The sequence below is a fragment of the Vicugna pacos genome, chromosome 2, assembly GCF_048564905.1.
Source record: "Vicugna pacos chromosome 2, VicPac4, whole genome shotgun sequence".
Taxonomy (NCBI): domain Eukaryota; kingdom Metazoa; phylum Chordata; class Mammalia; order Artiodactyla; family Camelidae; genus Vicugna; species Vicugna pacos.
In genome coordinates this window covers 95,596,981-95,614,184 of record NC_132988.1, presented here as the reverse complement: position 1 = coordinate 95,614,184, position 17,204 = coordinate 95,596,981, and the positions used below count along the sequence as shown (strand labels likewise).

General features: G+C 37.0%; 1 protein-coding gene across 1 annotated transcript in view; it reads left to right on the top strand.

Annotated features, from left to right (window-relative positions):
• The window catches only part of DTHD1 (death domain containing 1), a 69,462-nt gene that overhangs the window by 16,443 nt on the left and 35,815 nt on the right, over positions 1-17,204 (top strand). The window contains exon 6 of the mRNA XM_006209783.3: positions 16,424-16,588. Coding sequence (XP_006209845.3) covers positions 16,424-16,588 — 165 coding nt within the window. The remainder of the gene's footprint in view (positions 1-16,423; positions 16,589-17,204) is intronic.

The window sequence follows — 17,204 nt, the reverse complement described above, 5'->3', positions numbered from 1 at the left end:
GGATAAAGTTCATTTTCATTTCTATATAATATTCTGTTGAATAATTTCATATTTCACTTATCAGTGTTCTTACTGATGGACATTTGAGTAGTTTTCAATCTTTGCTAATACAAATAGTACTATTATGATTAGTCTTCACTCAAAGTACTTCACTACAAGTACTTCTTTAGACTGTATACCCAGAAGTCTTGTTGAGTCATGCGGTATGCACATGTACAATTTCACAAGTTTTATGAACTGGTAGAACTAAACTTCAAACTCCCACTCTTGCCCCTTATCTTTTCTAGCTTTGTATATTTTCAGACTTTATAATTTTGAAAATCAAATAGGTGTAAAATGGGTCTCATCTGGCTTTAATCTGTAATGCTCTGATCACAATGAAGGTAACATATTTCATAATGTCTTTTGTTAGCCATTTGTGTTTTCTTATATGAAATGTCTGTTAATTTCTTTGCTAATTTTTGAATTTTTTACACTGATTTATAAGATTATCTATATTCTCAATGCTAATCCTTTGCCAGTTTGTGGCCTTTATTTTTATATTCATGTGCCGAATTTATTATACTTTTCTTTTATGATTAGTGCTTTTTGTCCAGTCCTAAAATACTTCTATCTCCTGAAATTATAAAAATGTTCTTCTCTGCTATCTTATAATTTTAAAGACTTTAATTTCACGTAAGTCTTCAAGCCATCTGAAATTGGCTTTTATATACAGTGTAATGTAGGAATTCATTTTTTTCTAATGCGGGTAATGTTTTAGCAGCATGATTCATTGAATGATTCTTTCCCCAACAATCTGCAATGCCTCCTCTGTCATATAACAAGTTTCCTTATTCTGAGTTGTTCCTCTGGTCAGTCTTTTTGAGCCAATCTAACACCATCATAATTATTAAGGCTTTATAATAAGTCTATATATGGAAGGTAAATCACATCACATTCTTCTTATTTACGAGAATTTTTGTTCTTTTTTTCTTGAAACTTTCCCATTCATATAAAATAGAATCAGTTTATTAAGGTCCACAAGAACAAACTCTGTTGGGATTTTGCTAATAATTGCCTGTGACATATGGGTCAGTTTGGAGAAAAATGACATCATTTGCAGATTAAGTCTTTTAATCTATTTCCTACAATATATGCTTCTATCAGTGTAAGTTTTCTAATGTCTTTTATTGAAGTGTTATAAGACTCTCCACACATGTACTACACATGCTTTGCTAGGTTTATTCCTAGATACTTTATACTTTTGACTATTACTAACAATATTTAATATTTTGGTTTTCTCTATTGGGGATATATATATTTATATGTATGTATATATATGTGTATGTATATATATGTATATATATGTATATGTATATATATATACATATATGAATATATGTAGTGGATTTTTCTACAATGGTATTGAAGCCAGCCACCTTTCTAAATCTTTTCATTATTTCTTTTTTTTTAACATTTTTTATTGATTTATAATCATTTTACAATGTTGTGTCAAATTCCAGTGTTCAGCACAATTTTTCAGTCATTCATGGACATATACACACTCATTGTCACCTTTTTTTCTCTGTGATTTATCATAACATTTTGTGTATATTTCCCTGTGCTATACAGTGTAATCTTGTTTATCTATTCTACAATTTTGAAATCCCAGTCTATCCCTTCCCACCCTCTACCCCCCTGGTAACCACAAGTCTGTATTCACTGTCTATGAGTCTATTTCTGTCCTGTATTTATGCTTTGTTTTTGTTTGTTTGTTTGTTTTTTAGATTCCACATATGAGCGATCTCATATGGTATTTTTCTTTCTCTTTCTGTCTTACTTCACTTAGAATGACATTCTCTAGGAGCATCCATGTTGCTGCAAATGGCATTATGTTGTCGGTTTTTATGGCTGAGTAGTATTCCATTGTATAAACATACCACTTCTTCTTTATCCAGTCACCTGTTGATGGACATTTAGGCTGTTTCCATGTTTTGGCTATTGTAAATAGTGCTGCTATGAATATTGGAGTGCGGGTGTCATCCTGAAGTAGATTTCCTTCTGGATACAAGCCCAGGAGTGGGATCCCTGGGTCATATGGTAAGTCTATTCCTAGTCTTTTGAGGAATCTCCACACTGTTTTCCATAGTGGCTGCACCAAACTGCATTCCCACCAGCAGTGTAGGAGGGTTCCCCTTTCTCCACAGCCTCTCCAGCATTTGTCATTTTTGGATTTTTGAATGACGGCCATTCTGACTGGTGTGAGGTGATACCTCATTGTAGTTTTGATTTGCATTTCTCTGATACTTAGTGATATTGAACATTTTTTCATGTGCTTTTTGATCATTTGTATGTCTTCCTTGGAAAATTGCTTGTTTAGGTCTTCTGCCCACTTTTGGATTGGGTTGTTTATTTTTTTCTTATTGAGTCGTATGAGTTGCTTATATATTTTGGAGATCAAGCCTTTGTCGGTTTCACTTGCAAAAATTTTCTCCCATTCCATAGGTTTTCTTCTTGCTTTATTTCTGGTTTCCTTTGCTCTGCAGAAGCTTGTAAGCTTCATTAGGTCCCATTTGTTTATTCTTGCTTTTATTTCTTCTAGGAAAAAATTTTTGAAATGTATGTCAGATAATGTTTTGCCTATGTTTTCCTCTAGGAGGTTTATTGTATCTTGTCTTATGTTTAAGTCTTTAATCCATTTTGAGTTGATTTTTGTATATGGTGTAAGGGTGTGTTCTAGCTTCATTGTTTTACATGCTGCTGTCCAGTTTTCCCAACATCATTTGCTGAAGAGACTGTCTTTATTCCATTGTATATTCTTGCCTCCTTTGTCAAAGATGAGTTGACCAAAGGTTTGTGGGTTCATTTCTGGGCTCTCTATTCTGTTCCATTGGTCCATATGTCTGTTTTGGTACCAATACCATGCTATCTTGATGACTGTAGCTCTATAGTATTGTCTGAAGTCTGGGAGAGTTATTCCTCCAGCCTCTTTCTTTCTCTTCAGTAATGCTTTAGCAATTCTAGGTCTTTGATGGTTCCATATAAATTTTATTATGATTTGTTCTAGTTCTGTGAAATATGTCCTGGGTAATTGGATAGGGATTGCATTAAATCTGTAGATTGCCTTGGGCAGTGTGACCATTTTAACAATATTGATTCTTCCAATCCAAGAGCATGGAATATCTTTCCATTTTTTAAAGTCTTCTTTAATTTCCTTCATCAATGGTTTATAGTTTTCTGTGTATAATTCTTTCACCTCCTTGGTTAGATTTATTCCCAGATATTTTATTACTTTGGGTGCTATTTTAAAGGGGATTGTTTCTTTACTTTCTTTTTCTGTTGATTTATCGTTAGTGTAAAGAAATGCAACTGATTTTTGAACATTAATTTTGTAACCTGCTACATTGCTGAATTCTTCAATCAGCTCTAGTAGCTTTTGTGTGGACCTTTTAGGGTTTTCTATATATAGTAACATGTCGTCAGCATATAATGACACTTTTACCTCTTCTTTTCTAATTTGGATCCCTTTTATTTCTTTCTCTTGCCTGATTGCTGTGGCTAGGACTTCCAGGACTATGTTGACTAGGAGTGGTGATAGTGGGCATCCTTGTCTTGTCCCAGATTTTAGTGGGAAGCTTTTGAGTTTTTCACCATTGAGAACTATGCTGGCTGTAGGTTTGTTATATATAGCTTTTATTATGTTGAGATATGTTCCCTCTATACCCACTTTGGCGAGAGTTTTTATCATAAATGGGTGTTGAATTTTATCAAATGCTTTTTCTGCATTGATTGAGATGATCATGTGGTTTTGTCCTTTCTCTTGTTGATGTGATGTATTACATTGATTGATTTGCGTATGTTGAACCAGCCTTGTGTCCCTGGGATGAACCCCACTTGGTCATGATGTATAATCTTTTTTATGTGTTGTTGGATTCTATTTGCTAAAATTTTGGTGAGGATTTTGGCGTCTATGTTCATCAGTGATATTAGCCTATAATTCTCTTTTTTTGTAGTGTCTTTGCCTGGTTTTGGTATCAGGGTGATGGTGGCTTCATAGAATGAGTTTGGGAGTATTCCCTCCTTTTCAATCGTCTGGAAGAGTTTGAGAAGGACTGGTATGAGTTCTTCTTTGTATGTTTGGTAGAATTCCCCAGTGAAGCCGTCCGGTCCTGGACTTCTATTTGTAGGGAGGTTTTTAATTGCTATTTCTATTTCCTTTCTAGTGATCGGATTGTTCAAGTGTTCAGTTTCTTCTTGATTCAGTTTTGGTGGACAGTATGTTTCCAGAAACTTGTCCATCTCCTCTAGGTTATCCAGTTTGGTTCCATATAGTTTTTCATAATATTCTTGTATGATATTCTGTATTTCTATTTTGTTTGTTGTAATTTCTCCATTTTCCTTTCTTATTTTGCTAATTTGTGCTCTCTCTTTTTTCTTCTTTGTGAGTTTGGCCAGAGGTTTGTCGATTTTATTTACTTTTTCAAAAAACCAGCTTTTGGTTTGGTTGATTTTTTCTATGGTCTTGTTAATCTCTATTGTATTTAATTCCTCTCTGATCTTTATTATTTCCATCCTTCTGCTGCTTTTTGGGGCTTTTTGTTCTTCTTTTTCTAATTGACTCAGGTGGTGGGTTAACTTGTTTATTTGAGATTGTTCTTCTTTTTTGAGGAAGGCCTGTATCGCTATAAACTTCCCTCTTAGCACTGCCTTTGCTGTGTGCCATAGGTTTTGAGTGGTTGTGCTTTCATTATCATTTGTCTCAAGGTATGTTTTAATTTCAGCTTTGATTTCCTCATTGATCCATTGTTTTTTCAGTAACATATTGTTTAATCTCCATGCTTTTCTTTTTTTCTCCTTTGTTTCTCTGTTGTTGATTTCCAGTTTCATGGCCTTGTGGTCAGTAAAGATGCTTGAGATAATTTCTATCTTCTTAAATTTGTTGAGGTTTCTTTTGTGTCCAAGTACATGATTGATCCTGGAATATGTTCCATGTGCACTTGAAAAGAATGTATATTCTATTTTTTGGGGGGTGTAATGCTCTGAAAATATCCACCAAATCTAGTTTTTCTATTGTAGTATTTAATTTCTCTGTTGCCTTGTTTATTTTCTGTCTGGAAGATCTGTCTAGTGATGTTAATGCAGTGTTAAAATCTCCAACTATGATTGTATTCCCATCAATATCCCCCTTTATCTCTGTTAGTAATTCTTGTATGTACTTAGGTGCTACTATATTGGGTGCCTATATATATAAATGAGTGTAATATCTTCATCTTGTATCACTCCTTTAATCATTATAAAATGTCCTTCTTTATCTTTCTTTATGGCCTTTGTTTTAAAGTCTATTTTGTCTGAAATCAGTACTGCAACACCTGCTTTTTTGGCTTTTCCATTTGCATGGAATATCCTTTTCCATCCTTTCACTCGCAATCTATATGTGTCCTTCTCCCTAAAGTGGGTCTCTTGTATGCAGCATATTGAAGGTTCTTGCTTTATTATCCAGTCTGCCACTCTATATCTTTTGACTGGAGCATTTAGTCCATTAACATTTACAGTAATTAATGACAGATGTGTGTTTATTGCCATTTTGAACTTATCTTTGCAGTTGAATTGGTATATCCTCTTTGTTCCTTTCTTCTTCCTTTTGTGGTTTGGTAATTTTCCTTTGTATTATCATGGATTTTATTTAATTTTTGTGACTCCCTTGTAAATTTTTGACTTGTGGTTACCCTTTTTTGTAAATCTATTAACCTATACCTGTTTTTATTAAACTGATAATAACATGATCTCAAACCCATCCTACTGTTAAAAAAAATTTTAAAAAGAAAGAAAAAAAATTCTATATTTCCCTGCCTCCCTCTCCCACTCTCAGTGATTTGTATGTCTTCTTTCATAATTTCATGTTTTCTTTATTTGTAATTCATGAGTTATCACCTTTCCAGTTGTGAGTTTCTCATTTCTGTAGCATCCTGCTGCTTTTCTATTTAGAATAGCCCTTTCAATATTTCTTTTAGCATGGGTTTAGTGTTGCTAAACTCCTGCAGCTTTTTTTTTGTCTGTGAAACTCTTTATTTCTCCTTCTATCCTAAAGGATAGCCTTGCTGGATAAAGTATCCTAGGCTACATCTTTTTTTCATTCAGGGCTTTGAATATATCTTGCCACTCCCTTCTGGCCTGTAGTGTTTGTGTAGAGAAATCAGCTGAGAGCCTTATGGGGGTTCCCTTGTAATTCACTCTTTGCTTTTCTCTTGCTGCCTTTAGAATCATTTCTTTATCCTTGACTCTGGCCATCTTGATTATGATATGTCTTGGTGTGAGTCTATTTGGATTCTTCCTGTTTGGGACCCTCTGAGCTTCCTGTACTTGGATATCTGATTCCTTCTTTAAGTTTGGGAAGTTTTCAGTCATGATTTCTTCAAAAACCTTTTCAATCCCCTTTGATCCTTCTTCCCCTTCTGGGACCCCTATTATGCGAAGATTGGGATGCTTTATATTATCATAGGTCCCTTATGCTATTATCATTATTTTTTATTTGCTTATCTTGTAGTTCTTCTGAATGGGTGCTTTCTATTACCCTGTCTTCTAGATCACTAATTCGTTCCTCTGCATTAACTAGTCGGCTTTGCACAGCTATTAGATCATTCCTCATCTCTGTCAATGAGTTTACCCATTCTGCTTGGCTCTTTTTTATACTTTCAATTTCATTTTTGACATATTTTATCTCTCTAAACACTATCTCTTTTAATTCCTTCAGCAATTTGATCACTCCTTTTTTGAAATCTTGATCTAGTAGGCTATCGATGTCTATTTCATTGATCTTTCTTTCAGGGGATTCCTCTTGTTCTTTTAATTGGGAAAGGTTTCTCTGCTTCTTCATCTTGCTCATACCTCTCTGGCACTGTGGTTTATGGAGTATCAGTTGTCTATTTTGGATCTTAAGGATTTTATCTATCTAATGCCTATTTAGGAATGGAACTTAGGAAAAAAGAAAAAGAAAAAAAAGAGAAAAAAAAGAGAGAAAGATTTTTAAAAGAAGGGAGAAAGAGGGTTTGAAAACAGTGTATAATGAATAATAGAAGAGCGGGTTGAAGCAGAGTATTAATCAGGTGGAGACGTCCTTTTAAAACCTTTAAAAAAAAAAAAAGAAAAACAAAAGGGGTGGGGAGCTGAATATATGTGTTTGAAGCCTGTGTCTAATCAATAACAGGAAATCAAAACCCAAGAGAAATAGAAATGAATTAAGAAGTAAAAATTAAGAGAGTAATTGAAAATAGAACAGGTAAAAACAGATTTAAAAAAAAAAGGGTTGTCGGTGTTCTCCTGGAGTCTGTGCTTTTAATGTGAAGTCTTTCTGTCTTCGTCCTGTTTTGGAAGCTCAGCTTGTTTTCATAGGCCCTCCGTTGGCGCCCTCTTCTGTGCTGCTCCCAGCACCTGTCGGCAAGCAGATCGCGCCTCCTCCTAACACGGGGTCAGGTGCAGCTCTCCTCTGCTGTGGGCGGGCGAGTCACTGCCCCTCCGGATGCCGCAGTCAGATGTTGCAGACTGGCCAGGCAGGAGGGCGGGTCGTGCCCCCTCCCAGCACCTCGGTCAGGAGCTGTGTTCCTGCCCGACAGGCGGGGGTCCGCTCTCCCTCTGCCTGCTCCACCGGTAGCTCCGCTGCTCTGTGAGGCTTCGTGCTCCGCCCTGGTCGCGCTCCGCGGGTGGGCTCGGGGGAGACCGAGGAGCAGCCTCGTCCCTGCTCTGAGCCAAGACCCAGTTCCTTGTTTGTCTTTGTGGAGCAAGTTCTCTGAGGCACCAGGATGGAAGGAGCCTATCTGCCCCCGGCTGTAGGCCCGTCTCCGTCTGGCCCTTGAGGCTGCTGAGCCCTTCAGTGCGGATGCAGGTTTCGCCCCCACCCCGCCTGGGTGCTAAGCGCCGAAGAATATGGCGGCTGTGCCTGGGCCCCACCTCTCTTCCCCTGAAAAGTTTCCGCGGGTTTTCAGAGATGGGGGTATGCACCCTTCCCCCGAGAGCACATCAACCTTGCTGTTTTATGGAGGGCCCAGGTTGTTCTGTCCTGTACACCCACAGCCACGGCGCCCAGCCCCTTGCATTCCCCCGGGGCTGCCTCCGTGCAGCCGCCCCCGTCCTCCGCCCGGCTTGTGCAGCCTGGCCCTGCCCGCCGCTGCCGGCCCGCGTCTCAGGCTGGGTGTCGGGGGGACGCTCTGTGCCCGTTTAACTTAGTTCTGTCAGACAAGGGCTGCTCTGTACAGATCCGAGCCTCGGAGGCTCCCCCTCCGTCCTGCTGGCCTCTCAGTTGGAGAGGGGAGACCCAGCAAGCGAGCGCCAGTCCTCCTTTGCCGCTCCCTCCCTGCGGGACCCGTCCCGCGCTGCTTTGCCTTTTGTTCTTTCTTTTTTCCTTTTCTCCTACCAGATTTTTGGCGTCTTTATCTTTTGAAGAGGGCGATGTTCTGTCGGAGTTCCGCAGGTGCTCTGGTTGGCTGAGTGGGTCTGTAGATGTGGATCTTGGTGTATTTGTGGGAGAGGGTGACTTATGAGCGTCCTTCTACTCCGCCATCTGCCTCTTCTCCTTCTCATTATTCCTAATATTTTCTTTTTGAGAATTCCTTCAAGTTTTCTATGTAAATTCTTGCATCATCTTTAAGCAATGATAATTTTGTTTTTCCTTCCAGTCATCATGTTTATGCATTTAATTAATTTTGAGTTAATTTTTGTATGTGGTCTAAGTCCAATTTCATTCTTCCGTATACAGATATCCAGTTTTCACCAAACCATTTATTGAATAGGATAGCCTTTCTCCATTGTGTGTTTTTGGCATCCTTGTCATAGATCAATTGACTATAGATGTGTGGATTTATTTCTAGGTTCTCCATTCTGTTCCATTGGTCTATATGTCTGTTTTTATGCCAATACCACACTGTTTTGATTACTGTAGCTTTGTGGTACTTCCAGCATTGTTCTTCTTGCTTAAGATTGCTTTGGCTATTCAGGATCTTTTTTGGTTCTATATGAATTTTAGAAAATTTTTTCTATTTCTGTAAAGAATACCATTGGGATTTTGATAGGGATTGTATTGAATCTGTAGATCACCTTGGGTAGTACAGAATATTAATTCTTCCAGTCTACAAACATGAGACATTTTTCCATTTGTCTGCATATCATTTTCCTTGAATAGAATTTTGCTTGGTGTTTCAGTTACCTATCTCTTCATATCAAAATACTCCCCCCAAAAAACACTTCACTAGTTCTCATGATTCTGTAGGTTGTTTGGGGCCTCAGCTGGAAGGTTGTTTTGTTTATCTTATTAGAGTCTGTTATGCATTGCAGTAAGAGAGTGTCTGATGTTGGGAAGTCCAAGATAGCATTATTCACATGTCTGGAGGCTTGGCAGTGGTAGCTGGTATGCAGAAGTGGTTGGGCCTTGTTCTCTCTCCATGGAGTCCCAAGGACTCTTTCTTTCCACCTGACTTCTCCATATCACCTCTTTCTGTCACGTGCTCTTTCCAGAAGAGTAGCTGGATTGCTGACATGAGGATCAGGACTTTCAAAAGTACAAAAGCAGATGCTGTGAGGCTTTCTTAATTCCTAAGCCTGTTATCAGATCATTATTTCTGTAACAGTCTACTGATGGAAGTGAGTCACAGAGCTGACCCTAGGTCATTGTGGGGAAGCGTTACACAAGGACATGAATATTGAGAGACATGGGGAGTGTCTTTGGAGAACTGCTACCACATTTGGCATAAGATTCTAGGTTTACATTGTTTTTTTTTTTTTCATTTCCTTCATGATATTATGCTACTGTTTATGGATTTTACTACTGCTGCTGTGAAGACCTCAGTAAATTCGATTTTCATAACTTGACAGGTGATCTTCTTTATCTTCCTGGCTGCTTTTAAGATCTTTTCTTTGTACTCGGTGTTCTGCATTTTTCTATAATGTATCTAGATGTGAATTTTAAAAACTTTTTGTGAATATAATACATTGTGCTTTCTAATTGGAATTTTGTGCTTTCACATTTATGAAAAATTAATATATGTTTTCTAATCAAATATTGCCTCACCTCCACTTTATGCACTCTATTCTTCTGGGTTTCCCGCGAGTTGTATGTTAGACCATGCCCTTCTAAATTCCATATTTCTTTTTTTTCTTTTAAATTTTCCATCTTCTTGTATCTATATGTAAATGCTATATCCTGTGCACTGTTTTCACATTTCAGTTCAAGTGCCACAAATATTATATACTTTAAAATACACTTTTAATTTATGGTTGAGTTATTGTTTTCAGCAATTATATTTTTTATATCTTAAGATTCTTTGTAGCTCATATCCAGATAGCCCTCATCATTCTTGATAGTCTCTTGCTGACTGCTTATTTTTAGACTATTCTTTATCTAATGAAACTTTTCATACATAGTTGTTTTCATTTGGTAGCTACTCATTCTAATAAGTGTAGTTTTTGAGGGTGTTGCCTGTTGCTTCTGCCGACTGTGATCCATGGTATTTACCTCTTTACTTGTTTGGGGACTTTTGTTTGTGATCACGTATAGATGAGATTCCTGCAGGCATAAAAGGAGCTGCTTTGTTCCAGATGGCATTTATTTCTGTCTTTGCTGAGAACCAGGTGCTACTTCCCTGGGACTACTTCAGCCTCCTTGAGAGTCTCAGTCAAGATCTCAAGTTCACCTTTTATGATGAGGATCTCAAGGATCACAGTTCTTTGTTCTGCTCACTTGATTATCACTTACAGTTTTATTCTCCTGTATCTAAGTTATTGGAAAAGAATTTGTCCTCATAGTAATCCCATTATTCCTGGCTGTTTGTTCCCTGACATTCAACCCTGGCTGCACTCATGTATTGGAGGGGAATTTGAGACATTCCCTTAACATTCCTCCTGCTAAGTTCAAGCCCCATCCCCAAATGCATTAAAAAGTATATTTATCAGGATCTAGTTGTTTAATATTAGGGAGGGAGAGGCCTAGATTACTTACTCTCAATTTGTTATTTATAATCTTGTGTTTTGTGAATGCAATCTATAATATTTAAAAGATTCCACCTAAAAGGTCATTTTACTTACCTACTTACTTACTTACTTACTTATTTAATTTGTTTGTTTGTTTTATTGAGGTATAATTGACAAATAACATTGAAAAATATTTGAAGCATAGATCACAGTGATTTTACATATGGATACATTGTGAAAATTCCTTCCATCTACCCATCTACCTAATTAACACATCCATCACCTCACATACTGATCTTTTGAAAACATTTTGGTGGGAACATTTAAATTCTACTCTCTTAGCAAATTTCAACTATACAACACAGTGTTATCAACTATAATCACCATGTTTTACATTAAGAAATAGTAGCTTTATAAGAAGTAAAGCCACACATGCAATACTTTTCTTTGTACTGATCAGCCAGCACTATACTGTCAACATAGGTTAACCTCATTCAATAGAGTGAAATGGGTTTAGCAAAATTTTGAAGCAAATGCTTACTGAGAAAATATGATTTTTCACATTTATTAAATATGGAAATAGGATACTGGAAATATTTTTAGTTCATTATATACCTTTGTATGCAAAAGCATGTAATGTTACCTGTGGATTTGAAAGCCAAGCAAGGATGAATTTAATTTTCCAAATCAAAAAGAAACTGTCACCTAGAATAGCCAACACAATATTGAAGGAAAAGGACAATACTGGAGGACCGACACTACCTGACTTCATGACCTGCTGTAAACCTATGGTAATCAAGACAGTGTGGTACTGACAAAAGAAGAGACACACAGATCAATGGAACAGAACAGAGAGCCCAGAAGTAGATCTACAACTGATCTTTCACAAAGGAGAAAAGGCAATATAATGGAGCAAAAATAGTCTCTTCAACAAATGGGGCTGGAACAAGTGAATATCCATATGTGAAAAAATGAATGTAGATACAAATCTTATACCCTTCACGAAAACTAACTCAGAATATAGACATAAATGTAAAACACGAAACTATAAAACTCCTAGAAGATAACATAGGTGAAGGCCTAGATGATCTTGGGTATGGTGATGAATTTTTAGATACAGTACCAAAGGCATGGCCCTTGAAAGAAATAATTGGTATGCTGGACTTCATAAAATTAAAAACTTCTACTCTGGGAAAGATAATGTCAATAGAACGAGAAGATGAACTACAAACTGGGAGAAAATATTTGCAAAAGACACATCTGATAAAGGACTGTTATCCAAAATATACAAAGAACTCCTAAAACCTGATTCAAAAATGGGCCAAAAATCTTAATATACATTTTACCAAAGAAGAGATGCAATTGACAAATAAGCATTTGAAAAGATGATCCATACCATATGTCATCAGTGAGATGCAAATGAAAACAACAAGTAGATACCACTACATACCTAGAAGAATGGCCAAAATCCTGAACGCTAACAACCTCAATTGCTGGTGAGGATGGGGAGCAGAAGGAATTCTCATTTGTTGCTAGTGGGAACGCAAAATGGTATACTCTGGAAGACAGTTTGTTCGTTTCTTAAAAAACTAAATATAATCTTACCATATGATCCAGCAATAGCACTCCTTGGTATTTCCCCCAAGGGAGTTAAAAATGTATATGCACACAAAAACCTGCACACAGATGTTAAAGCAGCTTTGTTCATAATTGTGAAAACTTGGAAGCAAGCAAGCTGTCCTTCAGCATGTGAATGAATGAATAAATAACATCCATATAATAAAATGTGTTTCAGCACCAAAAAGGAATGAGCTAACAAGCCACAGGAAGACTTGGAGGAATCTTTAATGCATTTTGCTAAGTGAAGGAAGCCAATCTGAAAAGGCTACATACTTTATGATACAGACTGTGTGACATTCTAGAAAAGGCAAAACTATGAAGATAGTAAAAAAAATCAGTGGTTATCAGAGTTTGGTGTTGGAGAGGGATGAACAAAAAGAACACAGACTTTTTGGGGTAGTGAGTATTTTCATGACTCTAAAAATTCTCTGTACTATGTGATAATGATAGATACATGTTATTATATATTTGTCAAACCCACAGTATGTACAACACGAAGAGTGAACTCTACTGAAACTATGGACTTTGGGTGATTATGATGTATCAGTATAAGTTCATCAACTGTAGCAGATGTACCACTCTAATGGGGGATGTTGATCATGGGGGAGGCTATGTATGTATGGGGCAGAAGATACATGGGAAATCTCCGTATCTTCCTCGTAATTTTTCTGTGAACTTAAAACTGCAATAAAAATATAGTCTAAAAAACAAACAAAGCTTTCCTTGAAAAGTTTCCTATTATGTCTGTTTCTACTTACAGAGACAAAATATTGAGGTACCTTGGAACAGACCATTTTTATCTTAGGAAAAACCTTCTGCATGTCTTTCCATTGTGGCATTAAAGGCATCAGGACACTGTTAGATGTGAAAAAGGCAGCCTGGAGTAGATACCTGTTGGTTTGTCTATCTTGCCACTTTATTTTTGGGTAATTATACTGGAAATTATCTTCTCTATCCATGTGGCTCTAATGGGAGCTTTCATGTTCTTCAATGTCCCTATGATAACTGAATATTTAACCCAAAATGGGCCAAGCATATTCCCTTACTGCCTGGAATTTTGGACATGGAGAGAGTTTTGTACTCAAGAAATAGCAAAATCAATTATTCCTAAATAAACAAATTGATCTAATAAAGGTTGATTATGTTTTATGGAACTATTAGTACATAAAAATGTCATCTTTTGTGTTGTATGATCACATGCTATCCACTACCAGGCAACACTAGTTGTCAAAGTTTGCTAATAGCATCCATAAAAGGAAGAGGTTAGTTGCAGAGCTGCTAAGAACAGCTGAGATAAATAAGGATGCCACTAAATTATTTAATTTCAGTATGAGTTGTATCTCTTATCATATTAAAGTCTAAATTTGAGGTGAAAGATGTGCTCTCTAACCTTACTGCAGTAATAATTTTGCAATATATACAAGTATCGAATCATCACATTGTACACATTAAGCTTGCACAATGTTACATGTCAGCTGCATTTCAACTGGAAAAAAATAAAGTCCAAATTTGATCTTTATATCATTAAGGACTTTTTTGACTTTAAGTGACAGAAATGCAAACCCAAAGTGCTCAAGGAAAAATGAATTCTTTGGTCCATGTAAATTAAAAATCTGGAGATGTATTTATCTTAATAGTTTTCTTGAACTAGAAAGAGCCCAGTCTCTCGTCTTCTCTATCTGCCTTCCTCTGTAGCAATTCCATTCTCCAACATGCTTATTCCTCATGCTGGCAATATGGCTACATCATCAAAACCACAAGTTCAGTAGAAAAGAAGAATCCTTTTTTCCCTGTGAGTATACGTAAAAGCCTGGGTCTTATTCTTAAGCCAAATCTGTCACAAACCCGTCACTGAACAGATCACTGAGACTAAAAGGAAATACTGGGGTAGACCAGCCTAGTTTACGGTATGATAACAAAAACCTGTTTCACCAAAGACAGGCTGCTACCTGGTCATCCTCACCCCTAGACTGAAGCTGAAGGGCTCCCACTGTTTGGTTGCTATCATGGTGGTAGAAGAAAGAGCTTTGGATAGACCCGCACTAGCAATTAAGTGCTTAACCTGAAAATGACAAAATGACTTTGTTCACTATTCATTAACCAGAACTAGTCACATGGACTCAACCACAGGGAACAAGGAAGTACAACCCTATCGTGCTCAGAATGAGGGGAAATTGGATTTTTTTTGGCAAAATGAATGCCAAACGCACTATTTGGCTCAGATTATATGCCCCCCTACACCTGGGAGTAGGGTCAGCCCCATTACAATTGAGAACACGTAGGTCTTCATGGAAAACTTAGGTGATGAGCAGAAAAAATGTGAGAGTTGTTAACAGAAAAAAAATTACATATAATTAAGTCAATTTCTAGTAAATGACCAAAGTTCTGGATTCAGTATGAATGTAACTTCCTGTGTTAATAAATTATTAACTTACAAGGGTTAAAAAATTTACCATATTTGTGGTTATAAACCAAAAGCCAAAAACTGTTCTGTTTTCCCCTGTCCTCCTGATTTTAATCTGGTTGATCGACCTAGTCTAAAGTTTTCAGAGTAGACATTTAAAATCTAGCTCATTTCCTAATCTTTGGTTCACAGGACAGCTCAACCCGTGAAACTAAAGTAGTTTTAAATCCGTAACGAATTCTATTCACAAATAAAGATGTGGGATTCACACTTGCATCTTCATTCTGAGTATCTCGCTAGAATGGTTCTGTCCTCTTGTGGCTTGTAGCACCATTAGACCAGGTTTTGTTTAGGTTTTTCCAGCAAGATGTTCAGGATCAAGGATTTTTCTTCTTTTAGTTGTGAGAAACGGATATCCATTCAAGTGTATTTAAGAAAAGAAGAGTTTATTGTAAGGCTATAATAGGTAATCTCTGCTTTCTCCAGCTATAGGACTACACTGATTCTTTCATCTTGATTTTTCTCCTTTTCTCTCTTAGCATCTGCTCCGTTTCCCCTTTCTTAACAACCTCTCGGCTTATTCATTTTCATAGCCAGGACAACAAGTTACAATCTCTGGGCTTCTTTCTTAGTTTCTAAAGAAAGGAATCACATTGTCTGGGTTTTGGAAATTGGTCTCCTGCTAGTAGAATCAGCTCTGGTTGGGGAAAGTATCACATAGTACATGCAACTGCCTCTTTCACAGCTTCTGGGTGGGCAGGTTAAGCAAGAGGGAGAACTGTATGAGAAACTAATTGACCATGTCTGCTGTAGGAGTTAGGATGAGGTTATCGATACCATTCATGCTTATTATAATTTTAAGTGCTTTACAAATATTAACACATTTAACCCTATGATATAGATAGTATCATTACTCTCATGATACAAATAAAAAGACTGAGATACAAGAAGATCAAATAACTTGCCCATGGTCATACATTTAGTTAGAGGCAAAGCAGAGCCACTCAGAATTTGAAAGTAGGCAGGACTGCTCCAGAGTCAATGATTGCTATACCACGAGTCTTGGCTACTGAGTTTATTAATGTTTGGAGTCCTTTAACTCTTTTGCCAGTAGTAAAATGCTTCTCATTCTCCCAAGCTCATCTCAGGTATTAGCATTTCCACTTTGCAAGCTTTCCCAAGCACCTTTCTTCTGCTGTTAAACCACCCTATACATTCCCATCATTGCCACACAGATCTCCTTGGCCTGTAACTGTTTCATATTGTTAATACTGTGAGCTTCTGTAGAGCAAGAGCAATATATTTCTTATCTTTGTATTCCTGGTGCACAACATAATTACTGGCACATAGCATATACTTAATGAATTGTTATTGGATTTTTCACTTAATGAGAGAATGAATGCATTAAATATAATTCATGCTACTCAAATTTCACCAATTTTCTCTCCTGCTACTGCAACACAGGACAAAAAGCACCTCCATAAGAAAACCTGGGAACAACGCCTGTGAATCTTTGAAATTACTGGGATTCAGCAGCCGAGATAGTGGTTGGTTTGTGCTTGACGGGGTTGCGGTGAGAACCATGCAGAGTGGCTTGATATCATTTGAACTGTGTGACCATTTAGAGAGGTAATACTACAGTAAATAATGCCAGTTGATGAGATGATATCCTCATGGTTCATAATTGATGTTTACAGGAGCACAATCATAAGACGAGATTTTTTGTTCCTCAAATAGAATTATGCATAGTCCTTTAGGGCGTGCTTAAAATGCAAACTAGATCCGACATGAATATGCTATCTGTAATTTCATTCATGATAGTTTAATAAGTGCTTTTGGAAACCACTCTTAACTTAGATTTATTTTTACAGTTTTCTTCTAACTCCAAAATAGTTTTAAAATAGCACCTTCATTGCTGAAATTCCATGGAGATAGTAATTAACTGTTCATATTATGCTCATCTGCTAACTATGTATATAGAAACTGAATTTGTTACTTCAGTGTCCTCATTTTGCTTTCTCATTTCCATGTTCTCTAGACAGCTCATTATGAGAGGAGTTTTAGACAATTTTAAGGTTCACAAGAAGTAGACACTCATAAAGAGAGGGCAGTCATATGTCCAAAGATAGCTTTTATCTCATAAAGGAAGAGCTCGCACCTACAGTTGTCTTGGGTCAGGGTCCCTAGAAAAAGAGATTAAGGTGAGAATGTGAGTGACTCATTGAGAGAAGGCTATCAGGTGACT